Below are 20,959 nucleotides of genomic sequence, written 5' to 3' on the forward strand. Positions count from 1 at the left end.
GTGACTAAGCTAATTAATGTACTTGTATTGATTGTGGTTTTCGTCCTCCTTATGCTGTGGGTCGCGTTGGGTTTATGTCTGTGAGATTCCCGAGGAGAATCTAACCTATAAACTTGTGAGTAACGATATGTTTGTTACCGGTATGGTATAACTGGCAGTAAGGTAAGTAAGGGGGTTTCCGGACAGCTGGGTATTCCGGACACTTCATTTTTAATCCGCTACTGAATGATGGAATAGAAACCGATCAGGCTATGGTTTAAGTACTTAAGTACCCTACTTGTGTACTATAAAATACTAAAGTTTTGTTTCGATAGCTTTAAGGATTACCGAGATACATCACAATTTGCTTGCGCGTGTAAAATATTTTTGTGTAAAAACTTTCACTACGCATGTTAACAGGAGATTGAGGGCACCATTTGTAATTCTAAGCCACCGTAGGCATCACAAATGATCAGTCACACTACTCAGTGAACGGATATATGATTTAGAGATAGTACAACTGGAATCCAAGCCCATTACCTGCGACGTGTTAACTGGCACGCGCAATCAACACAACCAGCATCCCGGAGAAGCCCCAAGTAAGGATCCGCGGGGCCACACTACTTAACTATACTGTTTCAGTGTTAAGGCAAGGACTGATACAGATTTCCAGGCAGTAGATTACAGTTAAATGTCGCATCTTTGAAAGCGCTGCAAGACACTCGCCGGCATGGTCCGAGCAAGGCTGGTAGCAGTTCTTCTTAAAAATCGCTGTCACCAACAAAGTAACCAGACTAATAGAATGCTTTGAGTCTCTGCTGAGCCATGACACTCAATAGAGTGCAGCATTTTCCATAACGATGGCAGGTACGCCTTTTTTAAGTGGTGTCCGGAAACCCCAGCCACATAAATTTTTGGCATTTTCTCAAACTGCAAATTTAAACTGCTCTTTCTCCTAGCACCCTATACTTTACCATCCACAATTTATACCACCGATAGCCTAGTTCATTAGCTACAATTCGGCACTAAGCATTTTAGAATCCGTTTTTCTCTCGAGGAGAACTGAACAAATTTCTAATACATGTGCATGTTCTATACCATATGCGTATTTTGTACCATACGCGTATGGTACATACCATATGCGTATACGCGTACGGTACAACCATACGCGTATGGTACGGAAAATCGTACCATCTGAGTATAGCTAACCTGGTATGCGTATAATATCAAGCAGAAGGTTTTTGTACTGCCGTACCTATTGACTACGCCTGATGGCACTCTGCTTTCATTTCTGTTCGGGGAAGAGGGAGGGGGAGGACTGAGCTAGTCTTTCTGTTCAGTGAAGATCGAGATACTCTAATAGAGCAATCATATATTTTATTATTATTATATAATTGCAAGACCTCGCACAGCGAGTATAAATGCAATATACAAATCAAAATATATAGCTATATATACAGCTACCTAATTACAATTTTACAGTTCATTTATAAGGTTGTTAAACACGGTGATAGATGAAGCTTCAAAAGTCTCTGGTTGCAAGTTGTTCCATATAGCAGTGGAAGGAAAAAAGCTGAATTTATATGTGTCAATTCTAGTGAGTGGCAGGGTAAGTTGATCTGATTATAGCTGTTCTATTCTCTAGAGCTAAGATCAATTTAGCTTTACTGTGATTAAGATATAATTTACTTTACTGCATGATGCAAACCTATTTAAAATAAAGCATTCCTTAAAATAAAAGAATAACATGATATCTCGCATGACTATATATAAGTGATGAAACTGACATCTTGATTTAGGACAATATATGATAAAAACAATCATGAATTCATCACACTGTTGGCAGATCCAGTCTTGAATTGTGTTAAGTCCTGCTGATCTGGTAGGATCTGATGAAATTCTACATTGTCAAAACTAATAAAGGTCAATCATCTGGGTTGGAAGCTGTACGAAAAACATGATAACACCTAGCTGCATACAGTATAAGTCTGAAAAGTATAAATCAAAGGAAGGGGATTAAATATAATATGTCTTAATTTATACGTAGTCATGCATTGGTGTATATCTAGCTATAACAATGTATCTCGTTGTCTGTTTAACATTTCATTTCATCAAAGCATCTGACAGTTCCACAAAACACGTGCAACAGAGCCATCACCCATATAATTATGATGGTTTATGTATAAGCACCTGTGGATTATTTTCTTGATGTCTTCTGACTTTTGTACATATTGATTTATTGCCTCGTCCCGCTGTCTACTGCCTTATTTGTCATGGATTTCCATCTTGCATTTTTATAATAAATGACTTCATTTATCCACAGCGTAATTGATTTGAAAGTACACAAGCTGGTATACTGTATACGTTCTTTAGAATAGTTGAGTTAAAATGACCAGATTTGTGAAAAGGTACTTTTCCCACACATTTTACATACCAGCAAACAAAATGGTGTAACACTCGACTCCTTACACTGATAATCTTGCTCTTAGTATCAAAATGCAGATAGATACTAGTAGCTACTGTACACTCATGGATAATTGCATGCAGGCAATTATGAGGTATATGTTCTAAAACTTACGAAACCCCAAATTTCAAAATATGCATGCATGGGTAAAATTTTGTCTGTGAAAAAGGTACCTTTTTGCAAATCCGGTCACAAATTATCTAGTTGTTGCATAGCAACTGCACACACTGACAACGTATGGCAAATTTTAAGTTTTGTTTTTTCTTCCACACAGTACATTGTGGCTGCAATTGCTACATATATATTGCTTCTTATTGGATTCATGATCCATTGTTGATACAATGAAAATTCAAAAACTAGGCCATTATTACAAATGCTAATCCTCCTTCATATCTATAATAGAGTTAATGATGTAATGTAATGATGTGACATGATGTAATATAATGTAATTTATGCATACCTGTAACATTAATATTGTGAACTGTAATTGTAAGAGTTAGTTGTTATTGTGTACTTTCAGTTATTGATTAATAATATTATATACAGTAGTCTGTTTTGCCTATAAATGCAGCTTATAGCAATATTAGACATGCTATACTATAAGACTGATGTGCATAGTAATTAATTGTGCAATAAATTTTTTTAAACTGTAGTTCTGTTCGCTGAATCTTTGCTATTGAATGAGGCATGTGCATTGCCTGCTGAGATGAAGTAGGAAAACATAACATGGCAGAGATTTTATGGTGAGTTTATGAGTTCTAATGTATAGTTCAGTAATGAATGTATATTAAGTAGCATTGTTTTATTATTGTTAAGTGCGTTGTATAGCTACTCGCTACTTACTGTCATGCTTGTGGATGGGAAGACAATGTGTTTAGCTACTCTTATCTGAATGTACTCTTTAAAGTTAACAACATCCACATTAATTTGTGCTGTAGGTCCAGTGTGATGAATATATTGCAGTATGTATAAACAAGAAAAGTAAGTAAACAAGAAATTGGATCCTCAAAAGAAGAAGAGTGTACATATAGTATATAAAAATGCAAATACATGCAGTGAGGAGCCATGTTGCACAACTGATGACACTTACGAAGTTCATTTTTCCAGTTATTAGCTTTGCACAAGCAGTATATGCATATATGTATAATTCAGTTAGAACTTACTAGCTACCTACCATGCATGTTGTAATTGCTCTCCTTGCTTATTTACCCAATTCTGTTGTAAATTGTCAGTTATCCACACTTATAATTGAGTATATTATATAAGACCATCTGCATGCTTCTGATAGCTAATGTATAAAGTAGCATACATGCACAGTACCATTTATGTAAAGTTCTGCAGACAGAGTGAGATCATGTACATAAGATTTAGGTACATTAGTATAGGACTATAGTGGGTATTGCATGGGCATGGCAAGCTAGGATAAAATGCATGTGTGTGCTGATGAATAAATTTATAGTTACAGCTCAGTAGTAAGCAGATTATTGTGTTGTGTTCTAAGTTTGCTCAGCTAGAAATACTTGTAAAGACAGCCCATTGTAGCTAGGTGATGGCAAGGCTAGAAGATACTGAGAAAAGGCATAATACGCATATGGTACGTACCATACGCGTATGTCTATACCGTACGCGTATGTCTATACCGTACGCGTATGGTACGGAAAATCGTACCGTACGCGTATGGTATGTACCATACGCGTATGGTACATACCATACGCGTACGGTACAAAATACGCATATGGTATAGAACATGCACACTTTGTCCGGAAACGCCCGCCCCTACCTTACTGTACAAACCTCAGAGTCGTGAGGGCTGTACTGAGTGCTCTTAATGCACCTAACCCCCAGTCATAGTTAGGCCACTCCAATTGGTAATTATGTTTCTGGTCCACCGCCCGCATCCTTTTTTGGAGAATGTGAAATTTCAGAAATACATGGGTAAAATGGCTGCATCAGCTTTTTGAAAAACCTGGATTTCTGAAACAAATATTGGGCTACAACAAGTATTTTAAGTCTAACTATCTAAATGCCATAATTTGTGTTTTATCAGTGAAAACCTGCAAGAAATGGGCAAAGTGCATAGTACTGATCGATATACTCTAATAGAACAGTCAGTAAATCACAAAATACTCTAATTGAGCAGTCACTTCATAGTTGTTTTGTTGCTGAAATCCGCCCGCCCGCACCTAAAACTTATTTTCAGAGGACCAGAAACATAATTACCAATTGCAGTGGTCTTATATATTCCCATTTTCCCCAGGTGTGGGGAATTTTGTTTAAGCCAGCCTGTGCCATTTATCGCCACTGCCATCATGACAAACAGCCTTGTTTACTCCTTGATCCTCCTATTGTGTTCGGAGCACAGCATAGTTACAACACATGGTGTAAAGACTGTTTTGCCAACCCACCTAGTTACCATTTATCAACCACTAAAAATATTCCGTTCCTCTCAGAGCTTCCAAGTGGAGAGGATCAAAATGCTGAAGGTCCCAACTCTTCTGGGCCATCAAACCTATACCTCACTGCTAAAATGCGCAGCGGTGAGCCCACATTCATGAGGGCTTGAAATTGCCCGATGTATTTGGGCAACCATACATACAGTAATTTTAAAGTGCAAACGTGGATCCCTATAAACTAGCTAGCTAGTCACTACATGCACTGTTATTTATGCAGATTTATGCTATGCTAGCTATGTAGTATGATGTAGCTAATTATATTCATTTGCCTTAGTCTTGTGATCCACTTCACCAATCAGAAAGCTAGCTTATCAGGGAACCTTCAAATGTATGCAGGACACTTCAATATAATACTCTTCTCATTCACTGTAGTTGGCTACATATATGGCATAATCTTGGCTGCTTGTGACCAGAACAACCTTGCTTTCAACTGTGCCGCGGCTGAGATTCACACTCTAGTTTAGTAGCTAGTTACTTCACACCATATAGATGATCTGGCTACCACACTATCTTCCACGTCCACTGTAACAACTTTGGGGAGCAATTCACATCCTATCTGACCTATCATCACATGCCATTCTAACCGTTGCACCGCTGGAGGACAAAGTTCAAATAAACCACATAGTGTGTGATCATGTGCCTACCAACTTTATGCCTGTTATGGAAAGGTGTGCCAAGTGGTTACTGTTTGTATGGCTTACCTTGTGTAAATAGGCACTCGTATGTGTTCTTGCAAATCTATGACGTGTCCATTTATAAGCTGCAAGATTTGATTGTGAGTTTGACTTATAAGGTAACTGGAAATGCTGGAGATTTAGGTGAGCATGCATGTGAGCTGGAGATTTGCCTAAAATGCGTGTAATGCGTGTGACTTGGTAAATCTGTCCTCTGCTACAACATGGTGGAATTCTCTTATAAAATCTATTCCAATTGATTGTAATTACAATTCCTCTGTTAAGGACTTTTATCTCTACACTTAAAGTAGTTAATTGTGTTTCTTGTGTTTGTATGTTTTTGTTTTTGTACTCTGTTGTATGTATGTGTGCTCCAGTAGGGAAGAACAGCTCTGCCGACTACTGTGAGGATAGACAATAAATCAATCAATTTGTTACTACAATATTTTTTTGCATTTAGTGGTGATAGTTTCACGTCAATTTACAAGTAGCGACGGTAATCCAGTAAGGAGACTTCTAGTGAGACATTTGTTTCAGAGTGAATTGTAGCGATTGTTAATTCAAACAATTTTTTCACTGTTACAAAAATATCTGAGGATCTGTGAATGACTGAATTTATTCCACCGGTGATATCAAATGAGAGAGTTGCTCAGATTGTGCAAGCCCATTACACTGTTTCCCATATAGACCCATCCTGTATTAAACTGTTATATGGATATGAAGACCGCAACTATTACATAAAGGAAATGTGTACAGGCACAGAAAGTTGTAGCAGCAAGGAGTATGTTTTCAAAGTGATGAACCAAAAAGATTCAAAGTTTCCAGACTTTTTTGATGCACTATCTAAGCTAATGTTCTTTATAAATGCAGAGGTTTTGAACTGTTCTCTTCCTGTACAGCCAGTTGATGTTCCAGAAGGAAGATTTATTATTTCTTTAAAGAAAAGTTATATGTTAGAGACTAAAATGAAAAAAGATGTCACCTATGTGGGATTTCTGCTAACGTATGTGCCTGGAGTTCCCATATCTGAAGTTGAATGCTCACCAAAGTTTCTATATAGTATTGGAGAATTTGTTGGTAAATTGAGCACTTCGCTACAGGTGTGTACATGCAGAGCATGCATTCTGTTGTGTGCGTTACTGTGGATTTTCTGTTGTCCATTTGAACATTGTGTACTGTGTGCTCAATGCACGTATTGCATAATAGGGCTGAAACGATCATGGTCTTTTAGTATTCGAGTACTTTCCAGAGTTATCAATCAAGTACTCACAAAATACTAACTACTTGTAGCACACCCATTTGACATGTTTTGTACCAACCTTAAACAGTTTTAATACAGCTTTTCAAGTAGCAACAATAATAATACACACGCTATATTAAAGTACTGATGTTAGTGTCTCTGCCAAAAAATTATGCCAATCAAACTCTACATCCTTCATTGTGTCACTCCCTTATTACAAATACATCATGTGAGCTGAGTCACATGATTTTAACAAGTACTCATGTACCAATTATACTATCTGAGTACCAAAATCCTTAACAGGTACTCACCAAGTATTAGTATTTGTTCAGCCCTATTGCATAAATTGCATGGATTATAATTAAGGGTGAAATGAATATTAAATTTTAGGTATTCGAATATTCTTCAAATTAACGAACGAATTAACGAATTATTCTTTAAGAATTTTCTGTATAATTAGGTGCTTGAAAGGGACAAAATCACTTTGATTACTACTAAAACTTTAAATGTTAAAAAAGAAAAGTCCTTTACATGTATTATTAAGACGAAAAATTATATTTTAAAATGACAGTTTTCAGTTGTCAAAATGTTTTCAAGGTTAAATGTATACATTATCTGTTACGAATATTTAACGAATATTTCTTAACGAATACGAATATTTCTTAACGAACGAATAACGAATATTCGTACTATTCGTTTCAGCCTTAATCATAATACAAACTGGTTCTTACTTTGTGTTGTAGTAGTAGTAGTAGTAGTAGTAGTAGTAGTAGTAGTAGTAGTAGTAGTAGTAGTAGTAGTAGTAGTAGTAGTAGTAGTAGTAGTAGTAGTAGTAGTAGTAGTAGTAGTAGTAGTAGTAGTAGTAGTAGTAGTAGTAGTAGTAGTAGTAGTAGTAGTAGTAGTAGTAGTAGTAGTAGTAGTAGTAGTAGTAGTAGTAGTAGTAGTAGTAGTAGTAGTAGTAGTAGTAGTAGTAGTAGTAGTAGTAGTAGTAGTAGTAGTAGTAGTAGTAGTAGTAGTAGTAGTAGTAGTAGTAGTAGTAGTAGTAGTAGTAGTAGTAGTAGTAGTAGTAGTAGTAGTAGTAGTAGTAGTAGTAGTAGTAGTAGTAGTAGTAGTAGTAGTAGTAGTAGTAGTAGTAGTAGTAGTAGTAGTAGTAGTAGTAGTAGTAGTAGTAGTAGTAGTAGTAGTAGTAGTAGTAGTAGTAGTAGTAGTAGTAGTAGTAGTAGTAGTAGTAGTAGTAGTAGTAGTAGTAGTAGTAGTAGTAGTAGTAGTAGTAGTAGTAGTAGTAGTAGTAGTAGTAGTAGTAGTAGTAGTAGTAGTAGTAGTAGTAGTAGTAGTAGTAGTAGTAGTAGTAGTAGTAGTAGTAGTAGTAGTAGTAGTAGTAGTAGTAGTAGTAGTAGTAGTAGTAGTAGTAGTAGTAGTAGTAGTAGTAGTAGTAGTAGTAGTAGTAGTAGTAGTAGTAGTAGTAGTAGTAGTAGTAGTAGTAGTAGTAGTAGTAGTAGTAGTAGTAGTAGTAGTAGTAGTAGTAGTAGTAGTAGTAGTAGTAGTAGTAGTAGTAGTAGTAGTAGTAGTAGTAGTAGTAGTAGTAGTAGTAGTAGTAGTAGTAGTAGTAGTAGTAGTAGTAGTAGTAGTAGTAGTAGTAGTAGTAGTAGTAGTAGTAGTAGTAGTAGTAGTAGTAGTAGTAGTAGTAGTAGTAGTAGTAGTAGTAGTAGTAGTAGTAGTAGTAGTAGTAGTAGTAGTAGTAGTAGTAGTAGTAGTAGTAGTAGTAGTAGTAGTAGTAGTAGTAGTAGTAGTAGTAGTAGTAGTAGTAGTAGTAGTAGTAGTAGTAGTAGTAGTAGTAGTAGTAGTAGTAGTAGTAGTAGTAGTAGTAGTAGTAGTAGTAGTAGTAGTAGTAGTAGTAGTAGTAGTAGTAGTAGTAGTAGTAGTAGTAGTAGTAGTAGTAGTAGTAGTAGTAGTAGTAGTAGTAGTAGTAGTAGTAGTAGTAGTAGTAGTAGTAGTAGTAGTAGTAGTAGTAGTAGTAGTAGTAGTAGTAGTAGTAGTAGTAGTAGTAGTAGTAGTAGTAGTAGTAGTAGTAGTAGTAGTAGTAGTAGTAGTAGTAGTAGTAGTAGTAGTAGTAGTAGTAGTAGTAGTAGTAGTAGTAGTAGTAGTAGTAGTAGTAGTAGTAGTAGTAGTAGTAGTAGTAGTAGTAGTAGTAGTAGTAGTAGTAGTAGTAGTAGTAGTAGTAGTAGTAGTAGTAGTAGTAGTAGTAGTAGTAGTAGTAGTAGTAGTAGTAGTAGTAGTAGTAGTAGTAGTAGTAGTAGTACACTGTTAAAAAGCCTGAGTGCATTTCATACCAAAATTGTATGCATTGCATACTGAGTTGCTACACTAGAAGGTATGAAACAGATCTGCATGCATTACATACTAAAAATGTTAGCATATCACACTAACATATTGGTATGAAATATCATACCCTGTGAGCATACCATGACGCCATAGCTCAGAGATATGCGCCTCTTATATGGGAAGATAAGCGCCTCTTATATGGAGCGTTTATGAATAGGCGCATACAAAAGCATTGGATGCGAGATGGGTTTGGGAGCTTGTTAGAAACTCTCGAGGGAAAGAGGTTGAAGGATCATGACGAGTCGAGTAAACTGAAGCACAGAGTGAGTTCTTAGTATTTGATAAGCAACGGTTTCAGGAAACCATAGATTACAATTATAACTCCCGTGACAAGTCATGCAAGTGTGGGTTAAATAAACTCTGGTAGGTTCTAAGCCTTGTTCCAAGCTCCTTTATATGTTGTGTAACTGTTAGAGTTGATAATGAATACCATCTGTCTCATACCCAGACCCAGCTGGGCCATTTTCAGTCAACCAGCTTTGGCATCCAATGAAAGTTTGGCTGAATCTTAGTCAATCGAATTTAAATTTGATCCGTGTTGACTAACTTCATGCATGCCTCTACAATGAAACTGCATTGCTTTGGTCGCTCCAAATAAATTCTCTGTTCCAGTCCACTGCCTGCATCCGTGTCACTAATATTATAATTCTTCCATTTTTTCTTGCATGCTGAACAGTTTCAATTTTATAATGTGTCAGTGTTCATTGAGTCTCTACAAATTTACATTTTGTTCTACCTGCAACTTAATTTTATGCTGGCTATGTTCAGGAAAAGCTACCAATTTTATAATGGAAATGGACTGCTCGCTTGCATAAATGTATGCCCAGTGGAGGACGGGAAACAGAGTCTTTATTTAGAGTGGCCTTGTGTTTGGAGCAGTCATGCACTTTTGTAATATAAGTACATCTTAGCAATGGTGCAACTAGCCATTCAGCCCTTGGTAGCCACTGAAGTACTGCAGGTGAGTGTTAATGATACACCGGTTTCTGTCTAGTTACAGTAGAGGGTATCTGTATGCAATCTTTTAAAACTGCATGTTGGCTATTTGCTACATTAATATAACTTGCTATTCTGCTCTACGGCTTTCATTATACAAACAGGAGCTAGCTGGAGTTGGCTATAATAATTATTTACATATGCCTATAGGTAGACCCATTTAGATGCTAATAATGGTCCAGCCATTTAGTCAAACAAAATCAGTCCGGCTAGACCAGTTTGATATCCAAATTTGGTCCAGCTAATTACCTACATTCAAAACACTTGATTAACCAGATTGTTTTTCATGTAATAGAACTATGGACCTGTAACCTCAAAAGCAAGTCAGCAGATGTATACAGATATAGTTATTGTTTATGGGTTCATATATAGTGGTATTGAAATTTTAGATTAATCCTAAGATACACTGTACATGCTCAATTAATGTTCTCACAACTAAGCAAGTGCATGGTTGTACTGTCACCTAATGATATAACTCACTGATAAACTTTGTCAATGGCCTACCTTTACTACATTAATATAGATTTCAATGATAGCTGTGACTAGGGTATGTGTGCACGGTAGTATCAGGTGGAGGAGACTGTTCACAGTGATATGGGTAACCATTTTAAATGATATTAAATCGGAATATGCTAGATAATATTGTACAGTGTGTGTGTAGGTGTAGGTGTAGGTGTAGGTGTAGGTGTAGGTGTAGGTGTAGGTGTAGGTGTAGGTGAGACTTTGGGTGCCTACACCTTCACTTGTGGGATATGGTGCAGCCTCCTGCGGGGTTACTAGTCCTAGGATTTGCCTGCACTGACTCCTGTGCTTGTTCACTGGGTAGGCATGACCATACTAACATGACAGCTGAAGGCTTTGCTTTTTGTTTGCTTTTGTGTGTGTCCAGGGTTAGTTCTAGAAATGTTGCTCACCTGGTTTCAAGTTCTGAAATACAGGGAGTAGTTGCTTTGTTTATTTAGGTGTATATTTTCATGTATGGATAACTACTGTTTGACACACGTATGCATGACGACTGCTCTGTTGAAATGTATGATTGTTATTTTAGAGTAGCTATGCATATGTTGATTAGCTATGCTAATCAACATAGAGTAGCTATGCATTATTTTTAGAAACTGTGGAAACACTCATTAAACATTTTTTGTGTGTATTATGTGGTGTTGTGCATGCAGAGTGAAAGCTATCTCATTTGATAGGAGCTGACACTGGATCATCGTCAACCAGTTGAAACAGTGATACAAAAGATGTGTCTTGTTCTTGTATAACTTTGTATGAACTGTACTGTTTGCAATATTATTTCAGTATGGAGATAACAATAGAATACGTAGCTTTCAGTTTTGGTATCTTGTTGAGGCAAAGTTTCCCCGACCTGTGGTCAGTGTTTTTATGGATGTACTTGGACCATACGGGCTTTATGTATGATGCTGGCAACTGGCCCAACTAATGTGTACTCAACATACAGCAACTCTGTACACAGGTCTAAGTGAGGGATATTCTCTGAATCCCTTTCATCAACCATACGAAACTAAAAACTGTTTTCTCAAGGTGTTCAGTCATTTATCAATGTGCTGTGTTGTGTGTAGTACTCATGAACTTTTTGGTTGTGTACACATACTGTGCAGATAACCACACAAATACAAATACATTGTCCACGAAAGTTAACTATATATGTTAAAATTGTGAAAATGAAAAAATGTATTGCAGTGTATATACATAGAGGTTTTGCAGTACACATTCCTTAGCCATGTATGCACTGACTAGTGGATTGAGGATTCTACATTGATTTTTAAAAGCACAAAGCGAGAAGTTTTACTGGGATATGCTAAAAAGCCATTGTAACAAGTGGCTATCTCTAGCAAATATGTATAATATTGAGGGTTGACATGTAGCTATGAATTTTGTAATGTGTTTTGGTATGTACATTCACCCACAATGTCTGCACACATATTATGTGAACATTCCCTGCAAAACCTCTAACGTGCATGTTATTTCCTACCAATACAACTGGAAGATGAAACACAAATAAAATCTGCACTATACATAATTCCTCCCATGTTTGGTAATAAGCTGATCGTTCACCAGAGTAGTATATATTCATTGCTGCGAATTTGCTGGATATGCACAAGCAAGTGCAAGGAGAGTAATTCTGTTGTGTTAGTGTACTATAACTATATTCCTGGACCAAGAATAATTAATGTTGGTCATTTCATTCTATATGAATCACTACAGGATATTTGTATGTAACATGGGATTACGTTAGTTGACTAAAACACGTTGAGAACAATTTTTGATGTATACTGTCCAATGGTTTCATTGCACAGTGACAGATAAAAGTAATGTTGGCCTATAGCCAAATGTAGTCTTGCATCCCATACAGTTTGTGTGGTAATAAACCATCTGGTCATTGTTTTACATTCTGTGACCACTGCCCATGCAAATGTTGGCAGACCCACTGTGCACTATATGATGACAAATATTCTTCACATTCTAAATGCAACAAACTATATAGTTAACAGTCTGTTTGTACAAAGTTTGAAAATGCCATGGGAATACTTGATTTCCCCACACAGAGCTCTCAAAAGTGCTGGCAAGGGAATATTATGGTATGTAGTATAAAAGTAAAAGCCACTTAGTATAAAAGTAATAGAACAGCGCACATATTATATGGTTATTAATATGCAAAAGGTTTCTTCTTAATTGAATTAAAAGAGTTTCTGTGAAAAAAGTAGGGCCATAGCTGTAGCCACTTATGATTGTGAATACTGAAGAGTACAGTTATAACTGATATATTCGGGGAGGTTACAAATCACAAAATAAGAATTATATTATAGTTACCTAAAAATGTTTCCAGAGATTGAGATTCTATAGTGTCAATGAGTAGGTTATTCCAATCACAGGTAGATCTGGGGTAGTAGCTGAATTTATTAGTGATTTGTTCTAGTAAAAGGTATCTCAAAATGGAGAGAGTGGGCTTGGAACCACGTGGTAGCGAGTAAGCCAGGTTGGGATCCAGCTATAAGTAGTACCATTAGGCCACTTCAACTAAATCTTTGTTTCTCGGGCGAAATTCAGCCAAATAAAGGTCGGTAAAATAAAAATAGGCTATTTTGCTAGCTGAAGAGTGATATTGCGAGTCAGGCGGTGGCTAAGCTACATTACGGTTGCTGTATCACTTGTGAGTAGGCAGCTATATGTTGAGATATTTAGTGTTACTTACTTTTTAAGAGCTTAAAGATAAATTTGCAACTCTTTCGTGGCGTTATCACTCTTTGCAAGGTGATCACGTGATTAACATAATTATTTTATGCTGAAAAATATAGGGTCGGTCGGGCCCGAGAAACAAAAGATTTAGTTGAAGTGGCCTTATCTTAGTTTGGTCAGTAAAGCAAATTTCTGCCAAATCTCAAATAACTAAACTTTCACAATTTATTGTATCATGAATAATACAATCTACTGGAGGACGTGACATTGAATTTACAGGTTTTTACAATTGATTTTGTCCCATTTGCAATAGAGTTTGTCACTTTTGCAGAATACTCTTTTGCTATTGATTTTATCATCCTTAACAAGATTGGCAGCTGCAGTAAACACAAAAACAAGATTATAGCAAGTGCTTGACAATCTTGTTAAAGCACAACTGTTGTAAACAACTCTTTAATTCTTCTTACAGCTTCTTTAACAGCTTTGCAATTTTTGCTTAACCATTGGTGATGGGTGTGGTCACTCGCCAACAAACTAATTAACTTGAAGGCCTTTGGTATCTAGTGTCTCAAGTGGTATTCTCTATGGCAAAATGATCCACCCTGTGATAAGCGGCTAGTTTACTGCAGACGATGCAATTATGATGAATTCTTGTGCAAAAGTGACAAAATGTAATGTAAAAGCGATGAATTCAATCACACATATACATGCTTCACACATGAAATATCACATCAGATCAATAAAATTGTTCATGACCCCCTGACCACTCAAAATCTCCGGGCCCTGACCCTGTACTGTCACTACAAAACGTGGGTTGGCTTGGCTGTATATGAAACTGTTTTGTTGCTGGCTTGGTGTTGCAGAAACACACAACCTTGGACCTTACAATTAGGATAATTCACTAGTTTTTCACTTTAATCCATAAAGGTTTCAGAAGAATCCGTAAACATGTATTATCACAGGACACCATTATGTCTAACCTTATGTCATATGTAATAGCCCTGACAATCTATAAGAAACATTGGAAGTCATGTGAAAATAATAGATGTGATTCAGACTTCCGGACGTATGAATTTTTGTAACTTGACTTCAGAGGCTGTGTAAAGAAACAGTGAAGGATGGAAGCAAGAGTTCATTATTATGAACTCTTGATAGATGCTTGTCAGTATTATATATAAACATATAAACAAAGATTATCCAGCACTATATTTTGAGAAAAGTCAGTGACTAAGTATGCTTTAGTCGCCAAAAAGATTTCGGTCAAACATGAATTTCGTCCCACCAGCCCGAATTAAGCTACAATACTCCTCAGACAATAATATTATGGGTATGTTATAGTGTTTAAAGACATACTTGTTCAGTGGCCAATTTGCAGTGGTGGTTTTCGAGATGCTAATAGAGCACCCCATGTTTTATACATCCATAGTGACCTAAGTTCTGTAAAACATCATGGCTATTGACGGACGTGAGTTTAAATGTAATGGCTTTCTGTAAATATGTGTTTCCAGATTCTTCTGAAACCTCTATATAAAATGGTGATCAAGAAGGAAAAATATTGATGATCACAGTTCATTACTCCAGTTGAAAGTGCATCACCCATCATCAACTGGCAGTGTGGAAGTGACTACCAATTGCAGAGTGACCTCAATCTGATGCTGCAAACTTTCAACATGAGTACTGCATATCTATCTGGAATAAAAGCAGCATAGTAGCGGTAGTCCGCCACAAACTTGGCAGCGAGTGATTGTCTGGTAGCTCAGCCCGGGTAGCTAGCCGACTCAGTTTATTTTTGCGTAGGCGCCTCAAGTGATGGTGAAGTGACTCTACATTGACAAGGAATCGTACAGTAGATAAGATTTCACATACTTGGAATCACAACTAACCTTGCTGTACTCACATGATTCGATGTTCCATCCCGTGTTCCATTTAATTGTCACCATCCCTATAACACTCACGTGAGGATGCTATCGACAGCTGCAATTTGTTAGCAACCGTATGGACATACGACGTTGAGTCGAATATTCACAAACGGAGGTTGTTGAGTAGGGCTGTACTTAAAGTTGTCGGAGCTGGTGGTGCATGGTGTAGGCCGGTGTTGGACTGAGCTGCCGCAACTGGGTTGAACCATACCAGACTATTCGGTTTGTTTCATTATACTGATAATAATTTCTTGCTTGACTAAACTTTTTAGCAGGCGGCTACATACTGCAGTCGACCATGAACTGTACGAAGGCGCTCCGCAGGCTCCTGTGCCGGCGGCTCAGGGGGCAGGTTCAATTAACTGCCATTCTCTCAGTTCCGGCGGCCGGGGTTTACATACTAGCACTGATAACAGGTTGGTAACTATGTTACTTGCAGTGGCTTTTAGTTTTTATATAGGTATGCTGACAGAAAAGTGTTGACAGAAGTGACAGGTCAGGATGAAGTGACACCAGGTACGGACAATACAAAGGTGTTATCATGTCACATATCATATCCTTTCTAGCAAACAGCAATTAGTTCTAGTGACATGGATTGAAATACTGCTATATAGTCAGGATGGCCAGACCACCAAACATGGTAAGATTATGGAATGCTATGATTTATCAAACATTTTTTCTTCCCAGAACACTGATTTGTAAATGTATAAGACCAGTCTTATGCTATTAAGACACAACTGATTCAATAACAACAGGTATTATACCGTACAATTCTTACATTAAAATTCATAATCTATAATAATTGACAGAATTAGCTATGCATTGCTTCTGAAAGAGATTTCAACCATGCATGGTAAGTACATTGTTTCTTGGCTTCATCTGTTCACAATGCATACCATAATGCCATAGAAACAACTGCAGAAATAGAAGATAGTGATAGCCGTATGCAGTTCCCATGGATGTCATTCATCTTCAGATCTTCAGATATGCAGTGTCGAAACCTAGAACAATAAATATAATTAGCAATATTTTGAAATATGTATTTGTAATTGTAAATGGATGTTAATCATACCAAAAAAAACAGTCTGCATAGTCTGCATTACATACAATGGCTAGAATGGTTATAATAATGCATTATGGATGTAGATCATACCGGGAATACAGTGTGCATTACGTACTATGGGTAGAATGGTCAGTAATGCAGACAACAAATGGAATGCTCGGTGTGAGGAAGCATATCATCTGCAGTTTGGTGTGATATGCAACCAACTGTTTTAACAGTGTAGTAGTAGTAGTAGTAGTAGTAGTAGTAGTAGTAGTAGTAGTAGTAGTAGTAGTAGTAGTAGTAGTAGTAGTAGTAGTAGTAGTAGTAGTAGTAGTAGTAGTAGTAGTAGTAGTAGTAGTAGTAGTAGTAGTAGTAGTAGTAGTAGTAGTAGTAGTAGTAGTAGTAGTAGTAGTAGTAGTAGTAGTAGTAGTAGTAGTAGTAGTAGTAGTAGTAGTAGTAGTAGTAGTAGTAGTAGTAGTAGTAGTAGTAGTAGTAGTAGTAGTAGTAGTAGTAGTAGTAGTAGTAGTAGTAGTAGTAGTAGTAGTAGTAGTAGTAGTAGTAGTAGTAGTAGTAGTAGTAGTAGTAGTAGTAGTAGTAGTAGTAGTAGTAGTAGTAGTAGTAGTAGTAGTAGTAGTAGTAGTAGTAGTAGTAGTAGTAGTAGTAGTAGTAGTAGTAGTAGTAGTAGTAGTAGTAGTAGTAGTAGTAGTAGTAGTAGTAGTAGTAGTAGTAGTAGTAGCTAATACTTTGTAATATAGTTCAAAGCCTATACCTCAGTAAGGTGTTGATCAGGCTTGCAAGTTGGTTTGAATTGCTAAGGCAATTCACTAGACTGCTGCTCACTTAGAGTCTTTCATTAGGACATATGCTGATATATCACAATCTTTTAATATTTCAGATCTGTGAAATACAACATAATTATTCATTTTTAGAGATTTATATTCTTAGTCAAGTGTATGCTCTGCTGATGTTTCAGCCTCATATACCAAGACATTTTGGAGGTACAGCCCTACATACAAAGTAGCAACAACAGAAAGATCAATTTATACAGAAAATGAATTACAGGCACTTACTAAAGTAGTTGTAACTTATGAATAATATGCAGAGTGGAGACTCGCACCATCATGTTCAACTGTTCACCATGAAAAGGGGAAACCATTGATGGATAGGTTTTTACTTGTATCACCCTTCAGCACTGACAAAGACAAAATCAGTGGTCGCATACTATCTCCTTGACGTGACATAAACAAATGCTCATATCTTATGTTTCAATTGAGGTGTCCACAACTCGAAGAAAATCCTGTATGAGATTTCTAAGATTTTATGGCAAGATTTCAAAGATATTTGATTCGTGTGATTTTAAGTACCCAAAAATATGTAAGATTTTAGATTTCAAAATCTCTACAGGCTGTACAAGTTTTCAAATGAGTTGCAGACCCCTCGGTCTACTGCAAATGAGATGATATATTGAGGTTTTTACCTTTCTTCACAAAGAACAAAGCGTTTAAGAAACTTTACGAAACTTATAAAAACGTGCAAGTGTTTTATCCAGTAATCAATGCCCTATACTGTAAAAATTAGGCTTGCATGTTTATTTTGGGTTGTTAGAAATCTGGTCACATTTAATCTTGCAAATTACTAATTATGTTATGGTGTTGAAACCAGGTTGGGTCAGCCTGGTCACATTTTGTCAGGGTCATTAGGGTCTGACCCACTTTACAGACTATTCATTTATGACCTGGATTTGATCACATATGAAAGCTTCTTTCATGAGCCATGCCCACTTTAATATTAGGGTGAGTTGAAGTTTGTAGGTATGCATGAAGCCACACCCACTTATATTACAGCAAATGAATCTTGACTCGCTAGTTGAGCACTCAAAATGTAGCTCTTGGTGCACACCTAAGTTTCAGGGTAAAATCTGGGTCGGTAGTTGTGACCCGGTTTCAACACTGCTATGTTATACATGTCAAAATCCCAGAAAAATACTTATGTATGTATCCTTGATTCATTTAGCTATTATCTCTTATAGAAATTTTCCCACCTGTATTTTGAGGCCAGATGTTTGTGCTTTGATCTCAAGCACTTCCTAGATAACAAGCTGCTTGTGGAGAATGTGACTGTTACAGAAGACAAGCAAATGTTAGAATCTGTCTTCAAACTGTATATAGAACATGTTAAGCCAAAGTTGACATCTTTCAAAATAGGAGCTGTTCATAACGACTTGAATTGTGACAATCTCTTGTGCGTTAAAGGAAGTGACCAAAATTCTTGGAAACTATCCGGTGTTATTGACGTGATGGATGCAACTGTTTCTCACTCTGTGTTTGATGGAGCTGTTTGTATAGCTTTCTTGATGATGAAAGATTGCACCAATCCATTAGAATATACTGTACCAGCTGTTTCTGGATACCTTAATAACTACTCCCTGAATGATGAAGAATTTGATTGTCTCTACTACCTTGTTGCTGCTCGCTTGACACAAAGTTACCTTCATGCACTTAACAATCAAATAACACAGCCAGACAATTTATGTCGGACAAAGTCTCTGCATAAAAGTTACACAGTATTAAAAGTTTTGTTAAGTACTCCGAAACAAGAAGTTGACAAAATGTGGAGACAGACATTAAAATCAGTTTAGATACTTTAATACTATATATGTATATATGTAGAATATTATATGTGTATTTATCACGCACAAACTAAACAGGACCTGCCTATTCACCTGAAAAATGCTGGCTAAGTCCAATAATATAACACCAGCTAGCAAACTTTGCTATAAGGCAAGTGTTAAATTTACTTAAATGTAGTTAATGGAGACTTCAACTTTTGGACTTGAGACATGAGGATTTGTTCTTGGCGTTGTCATAGTAACAGCAGTAACACAATTTTACCACATATTCACCAAGACAATTTTATACAAGCTACAAAAGACTAAAATTTGAAGTCTACCTGTAGAGAGAGCGGAGATGTTTTTTTGGGGAAAATGCTGCTAATTATATGGAACGGGTGATGGTATTGTGAGAAAATTACTTTAAGATGTTTAAATTTCATCATTTGTAATGATGCATAAAAATTGTCTATAACTCGAGAAGCCTCATTAAAGCTCATAATATATAGTTGAATAGCATAATTATTTATGTAATGAAATGTTATGGCATTGATATTCTGCAAAGTCACAAATATATATTGCATAAAACAATGAAAGAAGTACTGCATGTAAGCATATAAATCATGTAACTGTGTTCATAAACACTTAAGAGTTAGCTTGCAGCATAGCTACCTGTGTACTCAAAACAGCACGTGAATTTTTTTTCCAATTGTTCAGCGAGACTTCAATACCATTATACTGTGAGTAGCACATACTAGCAAGTCGTCTCCGTGTATATAGAGTCTAGTAGGAATATATACATGGCACATCAGACTTCGGCAACCTAATGTTAGTACGATATATATATATAGTACAGCTATATAGTTAAAAGTATGTCATGTATATCAAGTGCAGTAGTACATGTAAAAGAAAGTCACAGAACTTTAATTTCTATGTGTAGGGATCAGTACAGCCACTCACCAAATGCATTTATAGAACAACACTTCAAAAGTGATTCTCACTGTTTGGGGCTGCTAGGCACTAGAGAGTGGGTCCAGTATGGGGAAGTAAGGCAATGAGGCCCAGGCCAATCTGCTCTAGTTGCATTGTTGCCCTGGTCCCCTGGCCCTGTGTGGTAGGGTATCAGAGTTCTTTGGTAGGACTCAAATCATGCAACCCCTAGATAAGTCACTGGTCAATGCTATACATTATATCAAGAGTTAATAATAGTGGACTATTATTAACTCTTGATTATATAGTTTAAAATTCTCTGTGCAAATTAATACCATTGATGGATTGTAATTTTTGACTGCTTACATTTGTGCTGATTAAGGCACTGTTCAGTAGTATATCTAAAGGACCAACTCAAATTCTCAGCTACTCTATATGAGATGTGTATAGCAGTGATGTCTTCACAAACCTTTTCATTTATAATATTAACAGAACATTGTGTATAGATTTGATTTAAAACTATGGTAACATATACAGGTACTATAATTGGCCAGTTGATAGGAAATTACACATGTTATGGTTGAGTAACTTTACTACCTGTTTTAATAGCATCGCTAATTGCACAAATACATAATGTAAGATCATGTACATATCTGCTCCCATAAGGTTCCTCTTGTTATGATCTAATAAGATAAGTGTTAGCACATGATAACGGAAGTGTTATAGATACACACAGCAGCTGTAAATGTACTATATATATATATATATTCCTAGAATCATGCAATTCTGCAAACTGGCGCTATTCTGAGAGACAAGAACAACAGATAAGATGTCAAGTGATGGATGGAGAATGTTCCACAGAATCCACACTAAATGTAGTGCATTTGACAGAGTAGGAATGCTTAGAGTGGATATTAAGGTGGAACTGAGATTTTTTTTCAATACAATAATTAATGTGCTTACTCCATTATGACATAGTCAAGGAAGAATGTTGAGAACATGCAATCATTTTCATAAAGCTCTTTATATTAACAAACAATTGGATGTCAAATTACATTCACTCTAATC

General features: G+C 36.5%; 1 protein-coding gene and 3 long non-coding RNA genes across 12 annotated transcripts; 3 read left to right on the top strand and 1 right to left on the bottom strand.

The window, feature by feature from the left end:
* The first annotated feature begins 17 nt into the window (after positions 1-17).
* LOC136241267 (hydroxylysine kinase-like) lies at positions 18-19,451 on the top strand. 7 transcript variants are annotated; one of them, XM_066032454.1, is made up of 4 exons: positions 20-115; positions 3,097-3,186; positions 6,031-6,670; positions 18,383-19,451. In XM_066032454.1, exons 3-4 carry the CDS (start codon positions 6,176-6,178, stop codon positions 18,989-18,991), a joined length of 1,104 nt encoding a protein of 367 aa, XP_065888526.1. In that variant the 5' UTR covers positions 20-115; positions 3,097-3,186; positions 6,031-6,175; the 3' UTR covers positions 18,992-19,451. The 7 variants fall into 7 exon arrangements, 6 of the variants coding, with proteins under 6 accessions (XP_065888527.1, XP_065888526.1, XP_065888531.1 ...); XM_066032456.1 differs by lacking the exon at positions 3,097-3,186 and adding an exon at positions 5,948-5,974 and having other exon boundaries at positions 22-115; XM_066032460.1 differs by lacking the exon at positions 3,097-3,186 and adding an exon at positions 5,948-5,974 and having other exon boundaries at positions 51-157.
* On the top strand, positions 9,119-11,522 carry LOC136241567 (uncharacterized). The gene is made up of 2 exons (XR_010694333.1): positions 9,119-9,455; positions 11,385-11,522. It is a non-coding gene; the product is annotated as an uncharacterized lncRNA (long non-coding RNA).
* Positions 12,651-15,649, bottom strand: LOC136241110 (uncharacterized). Its single transcript, XR_010694167.1, has 2 exons — positions 15,273-15,649; positions 12,651-15,212 (listed from the first exon to the last, which is right to left on the bottom strand). It is a non-coding gene; the product is annotated as an uncharacterized lncRNA (long non-coding RNA).
* On the top strand, positions 15,111-16,392 carry LOC136241109 (uncharacterized). Of its 3 annotated transcripts, none has more exons than XR_010694166.1 (7): positions 15,111-15,530; positions 15,584-15,724; positions 15,769-15,824; positions 15,875-15,948; positions 15,996-16,063; positions 16,118-16,161; positions 16,218-16,392. It is a non-coding gene; the product is annotated as an uncharacterized lncRNA (long non-coding RNA). The 3 variants fall into 3 exon arrangements; XR_010694165.1 differs by having other exon boundaries at positions 15,112-15,530; positions 15,581-15,724; XR_010694164.1 differs by having other exon boundaries at positions 15,114-15,724.
* Positions 19,452-20,959: the final 1,508 nt, after the last annotated feature.

The sequence above is a fragment of the Dysidea avara genome, chromosome 12, assembly GCF_963678975.1.
Source record: "Dysidea avara chromosome 12, odDysAvar1.4, whole genome shotgun sequence".
Classification (NCBI taxonomy): Eukaryota; Metazoa; Porifera; class Demospongiae; order Dictyoceratida; family Dysideidae; genus Dysidea; species Dysidea avara.

Excerpts from the sequence above, each read along its gene's own strand:
- LOC136241267 (XM_066032455.1), top strand. The coding sequence starts at position 6,176 with ATGACTGAATTTATTCCACCGGTGATATCAAATGAGAGAGTTGCTCAG. Across the intron at positions 6,671-18,382 it reads AATTGAGCACTTCGCTACAG|AAATTTTCCCACCTGTATTT; the intron begins GTGTGTACATGC and ends TATCTCTTATAG.